Source organism: Acartia tonsa, chromosome 8, assembly GCF_053477335.1.
Source record: "Acartia tonsa isolate MP-2025a chromosome 8, ASM5347733v1, whole genome shotgun sequence".
Lineage (NCBI taxonomy): Eukaryota > Metazoa > Arthropoda > Copepoda > Calanoida > Acartiidae > Acartia > Acartia tonsa.
This window is the reverse complement of record NC_137267.1, coordinates 19782829-19798355: the sequence shown is the minus strand read 5'-3', so window position 1 is coordinate 19798355 and position 15527 is coordinate 19782829. Positions and strand designations below refer to the sequence as shown.

Genomic DNA, 15527 nt, shown 5'->3' with positions numbered 1-15527 from the left:
GGATTTGTACTTTCTGAACCACATACTTTTGACAGATTTTTTTTATTCCGACTATGTATTGAAAATGTATTTGATTTATTTGAAGTATTAAATTTCGTGTAAATAGTCATCTATCATATTGTTTTATAAACAGCTTTCTGTAGATAGTGAGATTTTTCGAGTTATGTTAGCTTCGAGAGACCAAAGGTCCTTTGCCATCAAATCTGGTGTTAATTTTATGATTATTATTTTACTATTTGTAGAAAATAGTCTGTACTACGATTCGATACATGATTGTTTAGTATTGCTTTGAACCAGTTCTAATCCAGAGGATATTAACCGGTTTCGAAACCATAGGAAAATTGGTTTTCAGATGATAAAAATTGTCTAATCAAAAGTTCAATTTAAGAATAAATCAAAGTCAAACATAACTGCCCTAGACGACAAAACATTTTCGAAAGGCAGAAATAAAAATGAATCAAAGTTTATTAGCGTTCCAAACCCTATATTTCAAGCAGCCCGTTTTAATGGTTTAGGTAGCAGAGGAACGGAAAGGGAAAGTGAAGGGATGTTGGAAAATTTATTGGGGAAGGGGGGGGGGGGGTTGATAGGTTTTGGGGGAGGCAGGATGTCAACAAGTATGGTGCTTATCCATAGTTGCAAATTTTATTCACATTAATAATATATAAATGGATCATGGAAAAAAAAGCGAAGTTTAGCGGTTTCGTCGTAATAGGATAGGCAATTTTAGGTTAGGTAAATGTTAATGATTGCCCCGCAGGATTAGGAAATTGGTTGCCAGAAATAGGAGAAAAGTTACTGTGAAAATACGATCAAACCCGCTAATTCGTTTTCTTTCCATGATCCTAATAAATCAATATAAGAGGAGCACAAATTCACAAATTCTGTGAAATGTTTTACCTACAGACTGATGGAGGAGAGACATACAATATGAATTATAAAGCATCTTTTTTTTTACAAAAAAATGAATATTTTTCTAAATACTGCATTGTAGCAACGTTGATAAGTAACAAGTTAAGACAAATATCAAAATTTAAAGTTACTTCTGAGCAAACAATTTTATAAAGGAGAAATTATGACGAGATATGACACCAAAAGTAAAAATTTTTCCAATATGGCTTCGAAACCGATCAATATCCGCTGGTTTGGAACCGGTTTTTCAGCCATACTAAAAAATCATCTACAGCATCGTATTACAGACAATTTTCCACGAATATAAAAAATAGATCATAAAATTAATACCAGTTTTGTTAGCCTGGTAATAATCTTACAAATTTTCATTTAAATATCCGTGGAAAGTTGTCTTTAATACGATGCGATAAAAAACTATTATTACTCGGTAAAAGATTTATATAAAGAAGGTGCTATTTTTAGCTAAAAGTCACAATAAGAAATATTCAAAAATTACAAAATTTGTCGTTGAATGATTTTTCTAAAACTATTTCTTGGCCAGTTTTATCAAAATTTTTATCTTAAATGTTTATGACAAATAATTTGAAAATATTTAAGGACAGTACAAATACATTAAAAAGTAATCTTTAAACTAAACTAAATCTTTTATATAATCTTCAATTTAATTCTTTTTGTTTATTTTATTGTGTTAATAAAATGTTTATAAACTAAAACACAAAGTAGATTTTTTCCTTTTTTCTGAATTAAGTGGACCATTTCAAGAATAGAGTTTCATAACTAGAAGGCATGTGACCCCTAAATCGTAAACCCATTGGATGCCGATGTTTTATGGACAATATTTGGCATTTGATTATAATTTATTTAAGCTATTTAAAAAATGTATATATTGACATTGCTAAATTAAAATATTTAGCTTTATACTAGAACACATTTCTAAATTTCATAAAGGTACATAAGTATTTAATCTCTTAGCTTTTTAAAATTTTCAAGTCAATTATAACTCTTTAAAATAAAATAAGGACAAAGCTAACTAGGATATGTTTATAAAAAACAGTAAATGAAAAAAAATAACAAGTAACAGAACTAAAATAATTGGGTTATATTCTATTTGCGTAGAGTTAAGACAATGACGATAAAATTATGAAAACAAAGTTATCCTTTTATTGTTTACTTTTATCATACATTAAGGATAATAAAGTTTTTTTAGCCAACGAACGGAAGAACGAACTTTTACTCCCTGGTGTCTAGTAAATGACTAATCAATTAGGTCTATAACTTCTGGCAAATATAGCCTTTTATGCTGGATTTAAGAATTTTTTTTTTGTGAAATATGATAAACACTTTGTGCTTGACTGTTTTTAACAATGGATAGATGAATGAACAACCAACTTTTAATCCTAACATGAATCTACTTTATGCCCTAACTGTCCACTCTCTATCTGGCTATCTGGCTATCTAAATATCTTATTATCTATCTAATTATCTATCCTTCTTTTTGATCATACCATGAATCTACCTTTCTATCTAACTTTCTGTGTCTCTACTTATCTATTTATCTACGACTGTCTATTTTTCTCTCTTAAATTCAAGTCAAAAGAAGACAAAAACATACCTATAAAATAAAATAAAATATTAAAAATCTATTAAAATATTAATTTTTGTTTTAACAAAACATATGTCTGTAAAACGATTAAATAAAGATAATTGCAGAGATAGAGAATGACATATGATCAGTGGCGTGCACAGCGAGTAACCGTGGGTGCGTGAAACCATTTCAAGATAAAAAGGGGGAATCCTTTCCAATTTTCAATTTTAAGGGGGCGTTGAAACCCCTTTACACTCTATATGATTATAATCGATTCAAATCACATGATGAAAAAAATTGGGAATTGTTCCTAAAGTATTACATGATTTAAATTGACTAAATCTTAATTAGAATATATTGCCCTATTCCAATGATATTGATATGGCAAATATGAAGTAAACTATCAATTTCACATAAAGTTTTTTTTCTATTATCCATAAACAACCAGTTTTGAATTATTAATCCTATCATATAAGGCTATTTTTGTCTGAAGTTTAAGATTTCAATAGTTACTGAACTTATTGAGTTCTTCTTTTTAGGGAAATTTCACATAAGTACAGGAATGGGTTTAGGCTATTTATTTTTAAATCTAAGTCTTGGAATGATTTTATGATATTTTTCTGCCATATTCTTACCCCTTTTAATACAGAGCCACTGGCCCCCTAGATGCTAGATGCGCAGCCGCTTGTAAGCATAAACTCCTTCAAATTGGCTACTAACATGAATAAACAGTTCCACTATTACTTTATCTAATATGAATTTATGAAGAAGCTTTACAAAGTGACGTCATAAAAAAGAGGGATTATTCATTTTTTAGGGGGTTTTCTTTCCCATTTCTCCTCAAATCTCCCTAATTTTTATGACGTCATTTGGTTGATTTTTTGAGACACTTTGTAAAGCTTCATTTATGAAAAACTTTGCATTTATGATACTTTAGTGGAAGTCTAGGTACACCCAAATATGAATATATGTCTAAAAACCATTCAGCCTTATAATCCACTTTGCTTTAGATACACAAAAAACTGGCTAATCTGTAATCTATATAGTAAATACGTAGTTTATAGTATCGTGGATGCTCTATAACTGGCAGGGATTTTAAGGGCTAAGACAATGAACGATAAATGTACACTTTCAGTACAAAAAAAATAAGACATACTGTATAATAATCATTAAAAGAAAATTTAAACACTGATGATTTTTGCAACCCCATTGATATCCGATAAAAGTATCCAAGAAAAGAAAGATCTTGGATTTGAAATTTTGGATGCCTTTTTAACTTAAACTCTAATGTACCACCCAACCGCAATAAAAATAAACTTAAACACCAACCAAATTGTACTCAATTTTTTTATTACCTACCAAGGGAAGAATCTTAAATATAAGAATTTTGAGCAGATTCATTTATTGTCTATTGTTCTATACCTCAAAAACTTTTGATTAAAGTTTAATTACTAAAATTTATATCTTTGCTCCTTATATACATAATTAATAATTATCTTTCTTAATATATTATAAAAAAAGTTTTTCCTTTTTTTTGCACAGCCTACATATTATTAGATCATAAGGAAAAACCTTTACTAAATAATCAGTAAACGTATAGAGTAGACATAATTAACATATACTCAAATAGATAATAGATGGATAGATAGATAGTTATCTATTATGGATAGATAGATGGATATAGAATAACACAGTTGTTCAATTATCCCTCATTGCAGATATTCTCTCAGAGTGTTTATACATATTTACCAATAAAAAACCCTTAAAAAATTAGCACAAAAACTTTTCAGCCATTTTTAAAATATCACCTTTTTTATATTAATTACAACAGGAAGTTAAATTGTAAAATTTAACTGGTGAAAAAGTTGACAGCATACACTTGCTATTACAAACTTTGTCTTTATTGTATGAAAAAAAACCTACTACTATGTTACTACTTATTGTAATCAGAGCAAAAGAGAAAAAAAATCTTTTTTTTAGCAGCACAACTACTCTTATCTAGTATTTGTCCGTCCGTTTGACTGTCAGTCCAACAAAGTCTCACAACTAATTATGATTTTATTTTATATCATTTACAATTTTGTCCTTTTATATATAGCAAGGATGACAACATCCATAAAAGCGAAGCTCTTAAACAAAAAGGAACGACAAACGAACTAAATAAGCAGAATATAAATGAATAAAAAAAAATTGCTACGCAAAATCGTACCTAACTGTTATATGAATCATCATAAAATCTTGAGAACGAAAGGACAAGCCTAACCTGTTAAAATTTACGAAAAGAGCAGGGCGTTCCGGACGGACGGACGTAAGGACGGAATGAACCTAATTATAGAAAAGCTTCGCTTTTAAAAATAGTAAAATGAAAAAGAAACCCATTTCATAGCTTTAATAATTGAATTAAAGTATTTTGTTTAAAAATTCACAAATACTAGCAAAAAAAATGATGATTAGTTGAATTTAAAATGTAATAATAAAAACATTTTTGTGAAAAAAGCTGACTGCAGCAATATCAAATTGTCAAAACTTGTTAGGGTTATATTGGAATTTTGTTAACTCGGGTAAATTAGCAACGAATCAGGGATAAGACAATGATGATAATTGAAATTATTAGTTTAAAAGTTACTGCTATACTGCTAGTTTGAACCAATCAATCAAATATGGTTTAATAAAGTCCACATGGTTTTTAGCCAACGAATGAACGTGTTTTATAAAACTTTGGGTACCAGTATAATTTACAGTCTATTGTCCCCACTTACCCTGGCAAAGAAAGCATTTTTAAGTAGCACAGCTACTCTAAAGCTTGGACATTTATGTACGTCTGTCCGTAAACGGGACATAATAAAATGAACTGAATGAAATAATACTCTTTTCTAAAAAAAAACATTTGTAAAAGTGTCCTTTTTTGGTGTAATCTAAGGGTGTATTTTATAATTAAAATTTTAATTTCGCACCTGTCTTTAAAAAGATTTTAAGCAGGGAAAGAAAAAAGATTTAAAAAAAAAACAATAAAGATTCTTTACCCCACCCCCCTCCCTCTCGAAAAAAACAAATCACTTCTTCCCCTAAATCCAAAGAAATACAAATATAAAATACTAAGGCTACAAAAATATGCATAATATTTTGCTAATTACCTATCCCTGTCCTACGAAGGTTACTTGTAATTGTCGTGCAATTGAAAAACAAGCATAAAATTGATATCTTTGTTGATTAAATAACTGGGAAGGTTAACTTACTCGTGATTTTAGAATCTACAGAATTCCTAAAAAATACTTTAATTTCATTTGATTTAAGCTTAAAAGGCGGTTTGCCTGGAATTGCCTAGTTGAAATGATTTAAGAATGAAGTGGGCTGGGGGGTGGGGGGGGGAAGGGGGAGGATGGGGTGAAGATAGGGTTGATTTTCGTGAGTGAATTTTTTCTCTCAGTTATGGTTAGGTTTTACAAGGTACAGTGTAGTCCCGATAGGTTAGGGCACTGGATTATAAGCCCTCTCGCAAGGGTTAGGCATAAAGAATAAACATTATTCCCCCCAACCATACTAAAAATTTACTTCCAATACAAGTGGAGGGGTGGATTAGATTGAAGGCACTGCTTAAACATTAAAGAAACAAACATTCATAACTTCAAAATAGAACAGCGATGATAAAAAGTGTTATATGGTCCAGATAAGTATTTATACAATTACTGAAATTTGATAATTATTTGATCAATTTAAGAATGACAACTAAAAGATTTTACAATTTAACGCTTTTGAATTTTAATATTCTTTATGTTTTGTTATTTCTGATAAATAATTTAATTATTTAAAAAAAAAATATATAGAATCTTTTTTAAATAAAATAATTTAAGAATAAATTGATTTTATCCCCAAAATTTTTCCTTCTGTTAATTTGAATTATTTGTTGAATAGTTTTCGATATGGTATTTGAACCAACCAATCAAGCTTGGATGTAAGTACCCCAAGTTCAACCATTTTTTTTATTTAATAAAGCCTCTAATTCTATCAACTTTATAATGAAAAAAAATAAAATATGTCGGTTAAATTTGCTTTAGATTTATGCATCATTGAAAGGGTATTTCTATAAAGCCGCAAAAATGGCGTGCTCAGAGTTTTACAAGGAGCAAGGCAGGCCTTCCAAATTTTAATTTCAAGTTTTACTTGTGTTATTATTTAAGCCTTTAAATTGCTTTTATGTAATGTTATACAATTATATTAGCTTTTGAAAGTATTTTTCTATTAGTTTAATATTTTACATTAAAATTTTTGTTTTGTGAAAATGATGAAACATCGATTAAAACATATTTGCGCTATACTTCAAATTTGAAATAATAACAAAATAAAACTGCAATTTGACCAAGAATAAATTGAATCCATTTGCAGAGTAGTTAGAATTAATAATTATTTAAATAATTATCAAATATAATGTTTATTATTCAAAAAAATTAAATGACTTTAAAAGTTAAGTGAAGCTTTAATGAATTTAAATTGTTTTTTAATGAGTAGCATATGTATTTTAACATGTTATCCTTCTAGACAAATAAATTAAAGAATGACTGGTTTTATTTTTTGTTATTTTGAAAAATGAATGTTTTTTTTTCGTCGAAAATGCATAGTTAAAAATGGTAATGATTGACATGAAATTAGGCTTTCTTGTTGTTTTACTATCCTAATGTACAAGTCGTCAATAAGTCAATATTAGGCATTACTACCAGAAACCCATATCTACAATGAAACACAATAATAATAAGTTAATTTTTAGGCAGCTTTAAAAATAGGGTATATTTTAAAAAATTAACGCTTCTCTAAGAATGATTAATCTGCCGACTGTTGAATATTATGGTATGCAGTTTAAAGCCATCTTAGTTTAACCACCATATGCGTTTATTTACAATTTTAAGGGAAACTCCTTTATTAAGATTTAGATTTCAAAGAGGAAATTTCCCCTCAAAAAGGAAACACTAGTCGCCCAGCCTAATTTTTAAGAGAAGCGGACTAAGAAGATATAAAAGGGATTTTTTAGAAAGGCTTCACATTAGTTTTGGGTAATTTGACAAAGTGTCTCAAAAATCAGCCAGGGGACGTCATAAAAATGAGGGATTATCCATCTATTTTTAGGGGTTTTCTTTTCCACTTATCCTATAATCTCCCTCATTTTTATGACGTCAAATGACTGATTTTTGGGACACTTTGTCCATTTATTAGTTTCGGTCAGTTTTTTTACACTATTATTTCTTTTAAAAATCCAATCTATTGGAGATAAAAGAAGATTTGATGATCTAATTGGTGGAAATTAAGGACTGTCCCTTTTACAATTTAAAATTTACATCAAGTAACAATCTTAAATTATTAAAAAAAAGAATGATTACGTCCATGGCTTTGAAGAAAGAGAAAGAGGAAAAAAGGAATAAAATAAAAAGTTCTTGATCTTATAGAAGCTTCACATTAGTATAGCCTTCGGTGTTCTTATTTTTTCAATTTAAAGTCTTGGGGGGGTTTAATATTATTTTTCTGAAAGTAACAAAAATGTTAACTATTTTATCTACCTATTGCAATGGCATTGAAAAAAAACATGCATCAAATAATTTACAATCTACAAGTTTTTTATTGACCCAGTAGTATAAAACTAACTCAATGTTTTCTTAGAAATATGAAAACTTGATAAGAAAAAAATAAATTATTCCTTTGTTTAGCAATAGAGGCTCTGGCCCAGCAACTAGGGACACTGTATTCAAAGCGTAAGTAAGAAGGGAGCAGAGAAAAATGTCTAAAACCCTTTCAATCCTAAAGAAAATAGCCTGGAAATATCACAGGGCCAATTTGCAGTTTCTCTAAAAAGAAAAACTCAATCAGTTCAGTAGATATGGAAATCTTAAGCTTTAGAAAAACCTTACTGTTTATATGATAGGATAAAATGTATGACGTTGAAAATTAACATGATGTAAATAGTATTATTTTGGCACAATAACTGCAATAAAAATTTTCTTTTAAATTATTTAAATAAAATAAAATTACTTTTAATTGGTGATAAAACGTCATATTTTGATAAAAATCTATCGTTCTATGTATATAAGTTGATAATTTAGTAGGAAATGAACTATACTGGGAACTTATATTTGTATTTTTACTTTAAAATCGCATTGTAGCTAGATGTTTAATTAAGTAAAATGAACAAATAAATATATCTTAGTGTAGTTCTTTTTTAAAGTAAGGCATAAGCAAAGCCAAAAACCTCCCTTTTTATCTTCCCCACCGGATGTATTTTACCCACCCCTTCCCCCGCATTTATCCATCCGTCCGTCCGTCCGTCATCCGAATGAAAGTAGGAAGGGGGTATTGGCTACTTATCTCCGCGCGGTATCCCGCCCCCTTTCTGAATGCTGCTGCTACCGCTATTACCGCTTACCACCTGATATTTGGATAGACAGATAGATATTTAGTAACCACCTGTCCCCACGCCCCTTTCTCCCTTCCTATGGTGGAAAAAGTAAGGTTGATAATTTCATATATGCCGGCTTAGAATAATATTGGTAGAAAAGTTTAAACATATTCATGTAGCTATTTATATCTCTACAAGGGAGGATTGGGGACATTAGACTGTTAATTACACTGGTACCCAAACTTTCATAACTACGATATATATTTTGTTGGCTCAAAACTTTGGGTATTTTTATTGAAATTTATTGTCCATTGTCTTTTCCCTAAAGTCAGCGTCTATCTATTTATGTAACAAAATCTATATTTGTTAAAATATTTCCCTGCTTAGAAAATCAATTATTACATGCACTATTAGATGACGTCGTAGCGTACCTATTTCACAATCTCCTTTTATTATTCTATGGCTGCCTCTAGCCAAATAGGAAATGCGGGTATAGAACTCTGAAGTAGTTATATGCAAGTGTGTACATCCAATGTAAAAAAGCATTTTGTTTGTTTGTCTAATCAATATATCTATCAGATTTTTATATTTAGAAAAAAAATCATATCTCTTTTATTTTTTTTATTAAAAAACTTATTTACAGCCCCTTAACCCTATGGAGCCCTTTATTATCATTGCGGGGTTGCTTAACCTAACTTTACTTAAAATAAGCAACGAAAACATATTATTTGTTAAAAAGTTCGCGAAAAATATCAGGAGAACAAATAATCATTATTTTAATAATATTAAGAAATACTGAGAGTTTCAAATCAATAGGACGTTATCATCATACAAAAGAGCTATAATAGTATACAGAATGTTTTAAAATATAAACAATTGCTATTTTGTTTTGAATTTTTTGGTTAACCAAATAAAAATCCTCTAAACCAAAAAAGTCTAATATAGATAGATAGATAGATGGTTATATTGCATGAATAAGAATTTGTGTAAGAAAAAAATCTTATTCCAATTAACTCTTATCCTTACATTTGTTGAGGAAATGAGTGAATTAATGATGATATCTGCCAATATAGATATTCATGGAAAAAATATACAATAAAGTACAGCATTTTTTACTTTCTAATTGTAGAAATATAAAGAAGCAATAGTTATTATCAGATTCAATATCCTCGACTTACACAGATATAAAAAATGTATTATTTTCATCATATATAAAATATAAAAATATTAATATCTTATCAACATACAAAAAAAACAACAATTATGCTATATTATCAAATTCCATAGTGCAGACTTAAATTATGATTTTGATTTATTGCAAATCAATCAAGATACAATTCAAATGTCCAAAGTTATTGGGCCAACGAATGATGTAACGTCTGTTAAACTTTGAGTACCAGTGAAATTCCTATTCCAATGTCCCCTCCCTGATTCTCAATATACTTTTCTCTGGCTAATCATTCATTGGATTGCTTTCACTTTGGCAAATTTGTCATGTGTGTCAAAAAACCGCTTATTCACTTCTTTTTTTGGCCTTTGAATGGCTTCTCCGTGGTTTTTGCTTTGTTTTGACAGATAAATAAAAGTCAGTTATAGATCAGGGATCTAAAGGAATAAGACCAAACCATGCCCGATAAATTAATGTACAACCCCATTAATGACACACAAAATTATCCCTTCTGTAGCTAAAAATTAGAGGTTGAAACGTTAGAACACTCAACTTAATAAACAAATAAATCAAAATTTAGTATCAATCCCCAAGTTTGTTAAGCCAACGAATAAGGATACGTTATTGTAAAGCTTTATGGACTAGTGTAAAAAACAGCCCATTGTCCCCTCTCTCTCTCTGTCTCTTTCGTTATGGCTATTTGGATTGATATTAAGATAGTTTGTACTATGATTAAATTGATAAACAAAAATAGGTTAAGATATAAAAATTATAAATATTAAAACAATCAAAATTATTATCCTTCTATATGCACACTTTTCTTAAATGGGTCAATAAACGAATCATACACAAAATGGCTTTTTACTTATTTAGCAAAAAAAAACCATAGAAATATGGTTTTATTTCACATTTAGGAAATAGTTTCATTCCGATGGAAAATAAGTTGATTCTCCCCCCCCCCCGTTTTTTTAATAGGATATCTTTAGACCAAAAAAGATACAATTTAACGTTTGAAACCGTTTTCAGACGTTACGTCAGTAGGGGTTTTAAAAAATATTCCCTTTGATGAAATATTGTTTCATAATATTATAAAAATCATAGAATAAACTTTATCATAAAAAAAAACTTTCGAAAGAAAACTTTTTAATGAACATAGGAAAACTTTTTTACTTTTTTCAAACATAAAACATTAACAAAATTATGTAAAAATATAAAAAAAGTAAAGATTTAAAAAGTCTTTAAGATTATTATATAGAGCACTTATTTTTTTGTCCGTGGCATAAGAATTCTATAACTAGTAAACCGATTGAGTTCTCCATTTCATACAAGCTTCACACATGCACGTCCTGGGATGGTTTAAAGCTATTTTTTGCTCAGGAAATAATTTGTTTATGATATAAAATAAAAATAGATAAACTAAAGATAAATAGATAGATAGATACTAAACCATTTATGGGTATGGGGCTTATCTGTTGAAAAGTGCAACTCATTTGTAATCTCTATTACATAATGCAATTACAATTTTTTAGGGAGCGTAGTAACTCTACAATGCTATTGTCAGTACGTCTAAAAACATTTATGAAAAATATGTTTGTGATGTTAAATAATGTAATTTCCAGTATGGCCTTGAAACCGATTTACATCTGGTGGATTAAAACCGGTTCTCAGCCATACTGAAAAATAATGTATAGCATCAAATTGTAGACAATTTTCTAAGAATATCAAAATAAAAAAAAACTTGTTTTGTTAGCCCGCGCATTCAGGTTTAAACTGACATATATATTCAAGGAAAGTTATCTATAATACGATGCGCTAAATAACTATTATACTATTTCTTGAAAACGTAGTTTCTCTATGTATTTTATTTATTTTGTAAGTATTAACAACTTTTTTGTAAACTATAAAACAAAGTAGAACGATGTCTGTACGTCCGTCCTTTCGTTTCCACCTAAACCTCGTGTTTTCAGGGACTATTCCTCCTGGTACTGTGATGGTTTTATGCTATTTTACTGGAGGCACGTTGAATGGGAGTTGATTTTTAACTCAGCTGTTATATTTACTTTAACCTATATTTTTTTCATTTTTTGGGTTTAGTCATGGAGTTTTCTGTCCTTGTTTCAAGTTTCTTAAAATATTACATAACAAACTTGTTTTTCTTTCTTTATAATTCCAATATTATGATTTAAATATTAATAACGAAAACTAAAAAAATGTATTTTACAAAAAAAACTTAATTGGAAAAAGAAACATATACATTTTATTAGAAATCGTAAATCTATTAAATTTAAGTGGAAATTTTATCAGAAGCTTTAAAAACGCTTAAATTTGTTAAATAGAAAAAGTTTAGAAAATGTTCATAAACATATAATAAAGATATATTTATATACATGAAAGGAATTCATGGCTATTTTCTACCAACCTCCCTTTTTTTAGTATAATGTATACCCAACCCAATTTATCCTAGTTGTAAAATGTTCCATGGGAGATGGATTTGGGGAGGGGAGGGGGGTTGAGTGGTTCTACGAGGTCGGCCTGCGCTATCTATCTATCTATCTAAATATTGTCTCTCCTGTTCCCTTAGGACCTCTCTCTATAACCAGTCTTTTCTCTATCCCTTCATTCTACATTGAGTGCTATGAGGTTTCTTAAATGTCTGTCTATCTGTCAGAGTATATGTCTGTCTGTTTGTTTGTTTGTCAGTCTATCTGTCTGTTGTAGGTTAAATATTAAATAAAATATGTCTTTTGTTAATCGCAAAACAAATTATTTAGATTAAATTAAGAGGTAATAATAATACACTATATGAAAGTACAGAAAACAAAGTTATTTTTGCTTCAAAAATATTTACTATATTATAGCTTAAAAGAGTAAGAGCCTTATTTTCTATAAATCCAAGATTACAACTAATTTCAACTAATAAGATTTTTTAACAATAATCTATCTTTCTTCTAAATATAATTCTATCTATCTAAAAATAACTACATATATAAAAGTTAGGTTTGATAGATCAATACAAAGAATTTTCAGTTTGAGGATAAAATAGTCTTTAGCTTATTTCAAGCCTAGGTTTCTTTCTTTGATATATCTACCAAATTTTCCATCTATCCATTTAGGATTCTTCCAATCTATCTTTCTTGTTTATAAATGGCTATCTTTCAATGTGAAAATTTGTCGGCTATCTATCTATCTGTCTATTTATTTTCGTATTTGTGCATATATCTGTCTGTCTTTCTATCTTTTTATGTATTCCTCTGTTTATTCATCTTACCATCTGTCTATCTATTTGTATATCTATATGTCTATCTATCTATATGTCTAAATATCTATCTGTCTGCATATTAATCTATCAATCTTCCCATCCGTCTAATTATCTATCTGTCTGTCTACATATCTATCAAACTATCTTTTTGCTTATCTATTTTTCTATCTATTTATCTTGCTGTCTAAATATTTATCAGACTATCTATCTATCTTTTAATCTGAGACTAGGTATCATCTATCTATCTATCTATTACCTCCTCCTCCGCCATGGAAACTGCAGTGTTGACGCTATCCATTGATTGAGATAGACCTGTGTCCATTAGTATCTAAGAAACTGCCTCAGACAGACACAACTGACGGGGCAGATAGATTTATTTCTTGCACAAAAATTATCAAGACTAAAACTTGATAATCTTTTATGTCACTTTAAATTGTTAAAAAGCACGTTTTTTAAATCAGAGCTTTTTGGATAACTTGAAATATGTCTCTTTTTATCACAGCAAATGCAAAATTGTTGCAACTTTTTCTTTACAGACTCTTCAGAGGGTCAAAAAAGGTCCTGGTTTCTATTTGTAGGTGTTGTGACCGTGGGTAGGTGTAGAGGAGGTGTTCTGGGAGCAGTTTGGGTGCAACTGTGCAGGTTTAGGTGCAGATAAAGGTGCTGGAGAGCTCCTTTATTATTGCTGAAATGCTTATTTTCTCTATATACTTAAAGTATATAGATAGGTAGATAATAGTGCTCCGATGGCTTTAAAAAGACTTTAATTGTCTTTTATTTTCTGATATTGTTTCTCTGGTGCACTTAGTGGAACTAAACACTAGTATAGAGTAGACTTAGTGCCATGGAGAATATCTATCTATCTATGTATGTATGTGTGTATCTATCTATCTATAGAAGAGAGTTATACAGGTACCATGGCAGTGGAGCACCTTCTCTTTGTTTACATAATTACATACCTTTCCCCATGGTAGAATACCCTCCCTTTTCAACTACACCTTTCTTACCCCCCCCCCCTCTTCCATGTAAATTACCTTTCCCCAATAACTACCACCCCCACTCCTTCCCCCCGTATTTCTGCTCCCTTTTTGAAGTGGTACCGCTTCATGTCTCCCCCCCTCCCTCCCCATCTCTCTCAATATCCTCCGTATAGCTCTGTCCCATGGACACGGTACTCTTCGACAATGGTTTGGCAAATATCAGAGAATATTTCATAATTTTTTTTATTTGGTTAATTTTTGTTGTATAATTTAATATTTATCAAAATCAATCATTTTTACTTAGAATAGACAATCAATATTTTGAAAATACAGCAAAATAATGTTTACAAATGCCTCAGAATGCTTTAAATTTAACAACATTTTCATTGCAGCATTTGGAGATTTTTTAACATAAATAACTTCTTGTGAAATTTTAATTTAAAATTAATTTGATTTAGCTTAAATTATGTTCTTTATCTTTTAAAATCTATCAACAAACAAACAAGTTGTAACGTTGTTGTCATTTTTTGTTAGTTATGGACGAACAAATTTCAATTTTAATCCTTATAATAAAGTAACAGGATGTCTGTATGTTTGTTTGTCTGTACCGAAGGATCTCGCTAACCGCTGAGCCAATATGGTTCTACTTTACGCTAGTTTAGCAAAAAAGTAATAAGAAACGACTATAATAGTTATTTCTCGCATCGTATTATAAACAGCTTTCCGTGGATATAGAATGTACAAATATAAGATTAAAACCAGTTTTGTTTAGCCGAAGGCACGGGCTGAAAAAACTGGTTTTAATCTTATGGTTGTACATTTTTATATTCGTAGAAAGCTGGATATAATACGATGCTAGACATAGTTTTTTCGTCTGAATGAGAACCGGTTCCTATCCACCGGATTCGAATGAATACTAGAAATCTATTTACCCATCTTAAATTTCATTAAAAGGAAACACTTTTTTATTACAAATTTAAATTAATCTTAAACCATATCAAAAGTACAGTAACCAGTAGTCCCCCTATTCCTTCCCTTTATAACCTCTAATAATCTTCCCCCTCTACTTCCTCTTATATGCATGAAGGCAGTAAGAGATAGACATAAGAGAGAGAGAGATAGGGGAGGGGTAAGAAAGAAAGTGGGGAAGACATAGAGAATTAAAGGCAGTGTAAAGACCATTTCCTATTTGATGATATCATTAAAACAGAGCTTTCCCTTACCTCTCATACTATATTATATAT

At 29.6% G+C, this 15527-nt stretch overlaps 1 protein-coding gene across 3 annotated transcripts in view; it reads right to left on the bottom strand.

The window, feature by feature from the left end:
• The window catches only part of LOC145326193 (protein couch potato-like), a 68604-nt gene extending 54305 nt beyond the window's left edge, over nt 1-14299 (bottom strand). Inside the window, exon 1 of one of the 3 annotated variants that reach the window (XM_080169356.1) lies at nt 13560-14299. In XM_080169356.1, the coding sequence (XP_080025482.1) occupies nt 13560-13625 (66 nt within the window). In that variant the 5' untranslated portion in view covers nt 13626-14299. The remainder of the gene's footprint in view (nt 1-13559) is intronic. The other 2 variants (XM_080169357.1, XM_080169358.1) reach the window with 2 other exon arrangements.
• Nucleotides 14300-15527: the final 1228 nt, after the last annotated feature.